The sequence below is a fragment of the Myiozetetes cayanensis genome, unplaced genomic scaffold (assembly GCF_022539395.1).
Source record: "Myiozetetes cayanensis isolate MyiCay16 unplaced genomic scaffold, myiCay2020 scf12, whole genome shotgun sequence".
In the NCBI taxonomy this organism is placed as follows: Eukaryota; Metazoa; Chordata; class Aves; order Passeriformes; family Tyrannidae; genus Myiozetetes; species Myiozetetes cayanensis.
The window spans coordinates 7,539,277-7,547,798 of record NW_026086826.1 but is presented as its reverse complement, the minus strand read 5'-3'; the positions used below and the strand labels follow the sequence as shown (position 1 = coordinate 7,547,798).

Below are 8,522 nucleotides of genomic sequence, written 5' to 3'. Positions count from 1 at the left end.
AAGGGAGAATATTTTTTCCGTGTCAAGCCAATATAAAGCAATATTTTAAATGTTTCTTGTTAGGCCTGATCGAGTTCTACGAATTCACAGTTAAATCAGATGATTAGAGTAATACTCCCCGGAGAATAAAATGAGTGGTTGCGAATAAAATTAAATCGGATGTTTTGACTTCGCGGCTGTATTAAATAAAGGTGTTATAACACTTAAATCATGAGGATTGGGTAGCAGCTGCACACACAAATAGTCAAGTGGGAGAGCGGTCATTTTGTAACCAAAAAATTAAAAAAAAAAAAAAAAAGGAAAAGAAAATGAGAGAGAGAGGAATAGGGATGTAAGTGTAAAAATTTTTTTTTTTGAAAAGTTATAGGGTTCTGCAATTGTGCTTTTCGCAACCATGGAAGAAGAGTGACCAAGGGGAAGAGTCATCGGAAAATCAGTGAGCACTGCATGTCCTGCAGCAGGGCTGCCCCGCGGCCCTGCGCGCTTCCAGCCGCGGAGAGAGTGGCGGGCAGAGCCGGCACTTCTCTAACAGAGCCAGGGTTTTCTCTCCTCCCGGCTCGGGGCCCGTAGCTCGCCCAGGGCCAGCCCACCCGGAGAGGCGCCGGGAACAGGTCTTGCAGCGTGGGATCGCAGGTGGGGATGCTGAGGCGGCGGGAGGAGGCCCCAGCGACCGGCAGACAGTTCCCGCCACGGGGAAGGACTTACGGACGCATGTAGAAAAGAACTTTAAGAAGTGCCGAGGAGGATGGAGTTCCCTCGTGAGAAAGAGAGGGGAGAGCCCTGGGGAAAGGAGACGGCGTTATTTCCCACCGAAGCGCTACCTCCTCCCGTTACCAGCGAAGGTGACGTCAAACCCGGGTGGCTGATGCTAAAACAAAAGCTCCGGGGTTAATATACAGTTACCAGCCCGGCAGCCTCCTCCTCCTCAAAAATCAGTCCCTCGGGTTTATTATCCCCGCAAGGAAGGAGCCTGTTGAACATGTAGTCACGCAAACAGCTGGCAGGAGAAAGAAAGAACGAACTTTACTTTCTGGGGAGCGAAGGGCGGGCAGGGCTTCCCCAGGCTACAGCTCAACGAAAGGATGGAAAATCATACTCACCTCGGGCTTCTCCTGCTGCGGCAGCACTTGTACATTCACCTGCAGGTGTGGAGTGAGAGAGAGAGGGGAAGGGGGGAGAGAGAAAGAGAAGAGTGGAGACAAGGAAGGGAAGAAGGAAAAGGGAGGGAAGGAAGGAAAAAGGAAGGAGAGAGATGCACCATAACGTAGCATTATAAAACAAAATCTCCAAGGGGAGGGGAGAGACTATAAATTGAATTGTCACCTTCCACGGCATATCCCCCCCCCTCCCCTTTTGACAAGTGACACTGAGGGGAAAAAAAAAAACCAAAACACAACCCAACCCCCAAAAAACTCAAAGAACCGTTTCCAACGAATTTTTACAAAAAAAAAAAAAAAAAAAAAAAAAAAAAAAGGGGGGGGGATAAAAAGGCAGGGCGAGCCACGCTCCGGGGCGGCGGGACAGCGGTCGGTGTCCCGCAGCACCCCCTCGGCCCCCGCGGTGCCCCCGGGACGCTCCGCGGGCGCGGCGCTCGGGCGGCCGCGGGGCCGCGCGGGGCGGGCCAATCAGCGCGGGCGCCGCCGGGCGCGGCCAATGGCAGGCGCCACATTGTTGTGCGCGTCGCCTAATGGCAACGCGGGGCCCACAATAGCGCGAGTGGCGGCGCGAGTGGCGGCGGGCGGGCAGCGCGTCCCGCTCCGCTCCGCTCCGCTCCGCTCCGCTCCGCACCCACCCGGCCGACACGGTCCCGGGGGGGCTCCGGCCCCACCGCCACGGCCCCGGCCCCGACGCCAAGCCGCCTGCTCGAGGCTCGCCGCGGCGGGCTCGGCCCCTGTGCCCTCCGCCCGGCTGCTGCTCGGGAGACGGGGCGATTTTATTTTATTTTATTTTATTTTTTAAACTGTTCGCTGCTGGATTTTAGCCTCCGCGGCTCGTGGCGAGGGATCCCGTCGTTGAAGGTGCCGGATTGTTCTTTGAAGGGACGCTGCTAGTCTGTGGCTGCAGTGGCAGGGGGACGCGGGGGAGCGGAGCTTAGGGAGCAGCTCGGGTTGCGCCGTGGGGAGCGGCGACCCCGCGGGCGCGGACGGGAGAGCTCGGCTTTGAGCCTGGCGCGATGGACTTGGTGCTGCCCCGCCAGATGCGCACGGAGGGCAAGGAAGCGAGAGTGATCTAAGTTTTCTTGGATTTTCGTGTCTTAGCTTCGCTTTGCGAGCGCGGAGGGGAGGAGGGCGCGGATCGACTCCCGACGGGCTCCTCCTCACTTGAACCCCGCTCCGGGGCCGTGTGCCGGTGCGGGGGACGCGGGCGTCGAGCAGGGCGAGGGGACAGGCTCTGGGGTTTGCATGCCGGCAGCCGGGGCTCCGTGTGCCCCCAGCTCGTGATCACGTTTGAGGGCGCCGGGAGCTTCTCCGCGGGGGCTCCCCCGCCCCGCGTCGCTTTGGGGGAGCCCGGGGAGGGGGGGCCGCTCTCTCAGGGCGGGATGGAGCTGCGGTCGGAGCTGCCCAGCGTGCCCGCCGCGCCCCCCCCGGTGCCCCCCAGCTCGGTGGCGGCAGCGGCGGCGGCGGCGGCGGCCACGCTGCCCGTGAGCGTGGCCGGGAGCCTCTTGCGGGCGCCGCCGCTGCTGTTGCGGGCGGCCGAGAAGTACCCGCGGACGCCCAAGTGCGCCCGGTGCCGCAACCACGGTGTGGTGTCGGCGCTGAAGGGCCACAAGCGGTACTGCCGCTGGAAGGACTGCATGTGCGCCAAGTGCACCCTCATCGCCGAGCGCCAGCGCGTCATGGCCGCGCAGGTGGCGCTGCGCCGGCAGCAGGCGCAGGAGGAGAACGAGGCCCGGGAGCTCCAGCTGCTCTACGGCACCGCCGAGGGGCTGGCGCTGGCGGCCGCCAACGGCATCATCCCGCCCCGGCCCGCGTACGAGGTCTTCGGCTCCGTCTGCGCCGGCGGCGGCGGCGAGGGAGGCGCCGGCGCCTCAGGTAAGGCCGCGCTGTGCGCCCTCGGAGGGGGAGTGGGAGAAGGGGCCGGGAGAGGCGGCGGGAGATGAGGGGTCGCGGAATTGCGAGGGGGGGTGGTCCCACCGACGGCCTGGGCGCACCGCGGAGCACCCCCGGGGCAGCCGCACTGACGGTCTCTCTCCTTCTGCACCCCCTCGACCCGCAGAGTCCAAGATGCAGAAGTTCGAGCTGTTCCCCAAGACGCTGCTGCCGAGCCGTGCCGTCACCCCGCAGCAGGCGGGCGGGAAGCCCCTCTCCCCGGACGGCGAGTCCGTGCCCGGCACCTCCTCCCCGGACGCTCGCCACGGCTCGGGCTCGGAGAACGGGGACGGCGAGTCCTTCCTGAGCTCACCCGTTTCCAAGGGCCCGAAGGAGGGGGAGGAGAGCCCGGGCTCCATCAGCCCGCTGGGCTCGGACTCGGGCTCGGAGGCGGACAAGGACGAGCAGGACCCGTCGCCCTCGGCCGGCGGCCGGCAGCGGACTCCCATCGACATCCTGACGCGCGTCTTCCCGGCGCATAAGCGCAGCGTGCTGGAGCTGGTGCTGCAGGGCTGCGGCGGGGACGTGGTACAGGCCATCGAGCAGATCCTCAACAACCGCGGCCCGGAGAAGGGCCCCGAGGAGAGCTGGGCCCGGGACGGCGCCTTGCAGGGCCTGCCGCCCACCCCCGCTGCCGCCGCCCACCACCGGCCCTTGATCGCGGGCGCCATGGCCCCGGCCATCGGCACGCTGGGCAGCCGCTCCGCCTTCTCCCCGCTGCAGCCCAACGCCACGCACTTCGGGGCCGAGGCCGGCGCCTATCCACTGGGCACCCACCTGGGACTGAACCCCCTGCGCCTCGCCTACTCGGCGCACAGCCGGGGACTGGCCTTCATGACCCCCTACTCCACGGCCGGGCTGATGCCCACGCTGGGGTTCCGGCCGCCCGTGGACTACGCCTTCAGCGACCTGATGCGGGACCGCTCGGCCGTGCACAAGGAGCAGGTGTACTCCGGAGGGCTCTACGGGCCCATGGTCAACAACACCCCCGAGAAGCAATAGCGGTTTCCAAAAGCTCCAAAAGCTCGTCTGTAGAGGTAGCTAGGTAGGCATGGGTGGACGGACACGGGTGGTTTTTCTCTCCCCCGTGCAGGTGGTGGTTGCGTGCAGAGCCCGGTGCGGACAGACGTAGGTGTTTTAAGGTGATAAAGGTGCACTTTCATTGTCCAGACATGAGTCACTCTTTGTTGCTTATGGCCATAAGCATGGATATCCTCGGTGCGTCGAGGGGTGTGCACACACACACACACACACACGCACACGCTCTTTCCCACACACATACATATATATATGTATACTAGCAAGTGTATAATGTTATAAAATGGAAATCTAAGTTATTAATGTAACTCGTAGGTGAACTTGGTATTAACGTTAAGCTAAAGGTTAGACAGCGCATTGTAATACTTACCAGGCATATAGATAAAACATTGTCAAATTGAAAACCTTTTCCTTCCCGCCCCCAGAAACGTTATGATCTGTATATAACATTGGAAAGTAGATATATTTGTTACTGTCCGTAGGACCCTGGCGCCAATGGTGTATGACGGTTTAATAAGCCTCCTTCATTTGTGCTCTGCAAGAAAATTGCTTTCTTGTTCCGATGTAGCAACTTCTTGCTGTTTCTAACAGGTAATTCTGTGTTTCCATTTCATAGAAATAAATGTTATTTTCTATTAAAAAAAAAAATCAGTCTTATGAATGGCAAGTGGTATTTTATCAGATGATGGAAGTGTGTTTCAGGAAGTTCATTTGACAAGTACAGTCAATATTTAAAGGAGTTTATGCAAATACTATAAACATGTTTACTACATTTTTATCATGGTCAAACCAGATATTCTTCAGATAAATTTATAAATAAAAACAAAGCGTACAAACAAGAGCAATTTCCTTATCAACTGAAATTGTGAAATACGTTTATTTCTGGTTCTGGTCTTTTTCGTATTTACGCCAGGGGGGAAAAAAACCCCGGAGGTTTAAATTGAAGCAGGATTTTTCTCCTTGATATTTCGTTGGGTTTTGTCATATTTAGGAAATTTGGCATTGTCGCAAAGAGGAGCCGGGTTAAAGCAAACTCCCATCTTGCCGACCATGGGCTGTGTAGCAGCAAAGAGGTACTTCCCTTTCATATCTGAAATCTGATGGTGTGTTTTAGCTGTTTCAGTATCAAAATAAGCGAAGTGATACATAATAATGACTTTTTTTTCAGAATGTAAGGATGCATTTGCGAGAGGCATGGACGAGTTAAGCTCATTGTGGAGAGTAAGCACAGGAAAGGTTTCTCTATTTTTGGAGCTGTCCTTCCCCCTCATTCCGAGTACAGCACTAGCATTTGTTTTTCTTTTTTTGGCAACCAAATCCAATTGTTCTTCGAAAAGTAAGAAGGACGTTCCTCCCGCTCTTTATGTCTCTATTACCATGCGTGGGGGGCAGCGGGCGTGCCCCTGTGCATCCCTAGGCCCTGCTGAGGGCCAAAGCATGACTTTCTTACCTGTCCGGGGAGTGTTTGGCCCAGGAAAACTATTACTCACAAAGAACAAGTTCAGTGCATGGTTGAATTAAGACTGTAAAAGCTCCTAAAGTTGGTTGGTATGGAAACCTAATCCCACTGAACCACTCTGTGGCACAGCTGGACTGTTTACTTTCTCACTTCAAATATAACTGTGTAAACATTGGCTGGGAGCTGCCAGCGCGGCTCCTACCAACCGGTTAATATACTGGTGGGGCTGGGAGGAGAGGTGTCCTCCAGCTGCAGCTCTTGAAGGAAGCTCCTGGGTAAAATCAAATTGCATTAAAATGTAATTCTTCCATCCTGCATGCAATTGATCAACTTGGATACAATTTTAAGATTTAAAAAAAAAAAAAAAAAAGGCAACAAAAAAAGTAAGTAAATATTACAGATTACACCTAGGCAAATACTTTTGACTCTGATCCATCCTGGGAGCAGCCAAATCAATATCACAAGGGAAACTTTTTAAAGTCTCGTGTTCCAAGAGCGGGTGAAACTTAATATTACTACAATAAAATGGTTTAATAAAGAAGGGCTTTAATAGTGAGCTAATTTGATTGAGTTTCCTAATTCCACTTTAATTGGAAAAGGAGTTGTCTGTTTGGTTATAAAGTGCTAGGGTTATGTTAGACTGGGAAAAAAAAAGATGGACTTTGAGCATCTGAATAAACTTTTTTCCCCTTTTCCCCCTTTTTTGGTTGGCAGCTGACTTTGTGTAGGATGGGTTTCCATATCTAGGATTATGAACGGGCTACAAAGAGCTGCTACTTAAAGAAATCAGGTCGCCACATTTCTCCCATTCGAGCCCTGTTGAGAAGGGCTTAGGAACTGTTGATTTAACTCAGCTCCCCTTTTAATTATAAAAGCCATTCTTGTGTAGTTAGGCGAGCAGGACAATTTATCAGAATTGTTGCAGTGTCTTGAAGGTTGGCTTGAGCTTGGATTTATACAACCGACAATGGGGATCACAACGATTAACTTTCATATGGATAGTTTAGGCTGTTAAATTGGGGGGAATAAGAGGAGGGGGGGCAAGAGAATCTGATAAATTGTCCTACTGAGGTAATTCCCTTAGATTTAAAAAAAAGAAAAAAAAATAATCCTTTGGGTTTGAAGCTGCCTCAGAGACGTTCGTATACAGAAGCCTCTGGCAGAACATAAAATATTCAGGTCCCTTTTAGAGTAAAATAAAATGCTGTCACTTGAATAAAAATCCGCGGAACCGAGTATAAATTATTTGTGAAGCAGAGAGGCTGCGGGCGAGCACTCGCAAACTTCCCTGTTAATTAAATCTTAATCCATGGGTCGCAGGAAGCGGCGGGGCTGTAACAGCGGCTGCTGTACATACAGCGGGACACGTTCCGGAGTTATATTAACTGCACTCGTGTTTAATATGAATCAGCCCTAATCCACAGCATAATAAAGATCAAATTAGACTAACCATTTAGTAGCGAAATGACATTCCTTCACCTAAAATGAACCTCCCCGCGCCCTGCTCGCTGCGAGGCTGCCTCGGCAGCCCGGCCCGGCCGGGGACAGGCTCTGGGCTGAGCCAGGCCAGGGAGGGGAGCGGGGAGGGCCTTTTGCGGGCTGGCAGGTTTATTTTTCAGCCCGAGGGGGGAAGCCCCGCAACCCTCCCACGCTTGCCAGAGCCGCCTCTACCCCGCCCCGCGGCAAACCCGACTTGCTGCCGGGGCCTTGGGGATGGAGGAGGCTCGGAACGGGGTCGTGTCGGCTCCTCCCGGCTCCGGGCCAGGCTGTGGCTCCGCGGAAGCCCCGGAGTGTCCCCCGCTGACCGCCGGAGCCCCGAGGCCGGGAAGGGCAGGCGGTGCGGCTTCCACGCGGCTGCCCGTGGCCGCTCCAGCGGGGACGGAGATGGATTGTTCTGCTGGAGGCCGAGGAGCGAGCCCCGAGCCCAGAGCCCCTCTCCGTCTTTCCCGCTGTCCCGGGAAGGCTCCGAGCTCCCAGGACTTGACGCCCCGTTTCCCAGCCTGGAAATCACCCCGCGGCCAGCGCTGTCCCGGAGGGGAGGGACGGGACGGGACGGGGACGGCCCCGGGTGCCCCTCACCGGGCGGGGCACAAAGGCCGGGCTGAGCAAACACAGCTGCTGCCGGTGGCACCGCTCGGGGGGACGCGGCTGTTCCCGTCCCACCCCTCGGCCCAGCTCCCTGACATCCCTTCTCCGTGCTCCCCAGCGGTGGGGCTGAGCCCAGGTATCTCCTCTCCCGGGATGATCTCATCGGCCAGGCCGGGCGTTCCCAGGGCGCCCGGTGTCAGGCACACGAACTTTCCAAGTCCCCCGGCGAGGGGACACCTCTCCCTCCTCTCTTAGTTCGGGCATCCCCCCTGTGTTGTCACAACATCCCCATGGCAACCGCGGCAATTACTTCTATGCCAGAACAACAATAGGAAAGTATTTAATATATTTCAATGTGATTAAGCAGGTGGAAGAAACGAGGAGGAGCAGGAGCTTCGTAGGACGAGCCGGCGGAACGCGGCGGAGGCTTCCAGGGAGCCCCGGGGGCTGCCGCTCGCCCAGGGCAGCAGCGGCACGTCTGGAGTTCAACAGATGGAACTGAGCAGGGGACACACAATTACAACGGGAGCGAAATGGAGTGTTTTAGCGTTTTCTGCTGCTTTGAGCACCGATTGAGGCACGCGAAAATTCATTCCAATTTCAGTCTCCCGGGTTTCAACAGAAATACTAAAGCAGTGTTGCAAAAAAAAAAAAAAATTGTTACCCTGTTACAGTTCCTTTCCAGTTTCCACTTTTTTTTTCTTTACCTTTTTATTAGGCAAAAAAGGCCAAGCCCTCTGAAAAAAAAAACCAACAAACCAAAAAACCCGAGCCCTGAAATTGCACATTTCTGGTTTGTATTTGATCTCCAAAAGGAGCTTATTCGAAAAAAAGAGGCCAAAAAAAAA

General features: G+C 55.5%; 1 protein-coding gene across 1 annotated transcript; it reads left to right on the top strand.

Annotated features, from left to right (window-relative positions):
- Positions 1-1,815: 1,815 nt before the first annotated feature.
- On the top strand, positions 1,816-5,428 carry DMRTA2 (DMRT like family A2). The gene is made up of 2 exons (XM_050307318.1): positions 1,816-3,032; positions 3,217-5,428. The coding sequence occupies exons 1-2, from the start codon at positions 2,540-2,542 to the stop codon at positions 4,089-4,091; spliced, it is 1,368 nt and encodes a 455-aa protein (XP_050163275.1). The 5' UTR covers positions 1,816-2,539; the 3' UTR covers positions 4,092-5,428.
- The last annotated feature ends 3,094 nt before the right edge of the window (positions 5,429-8,522 follow it).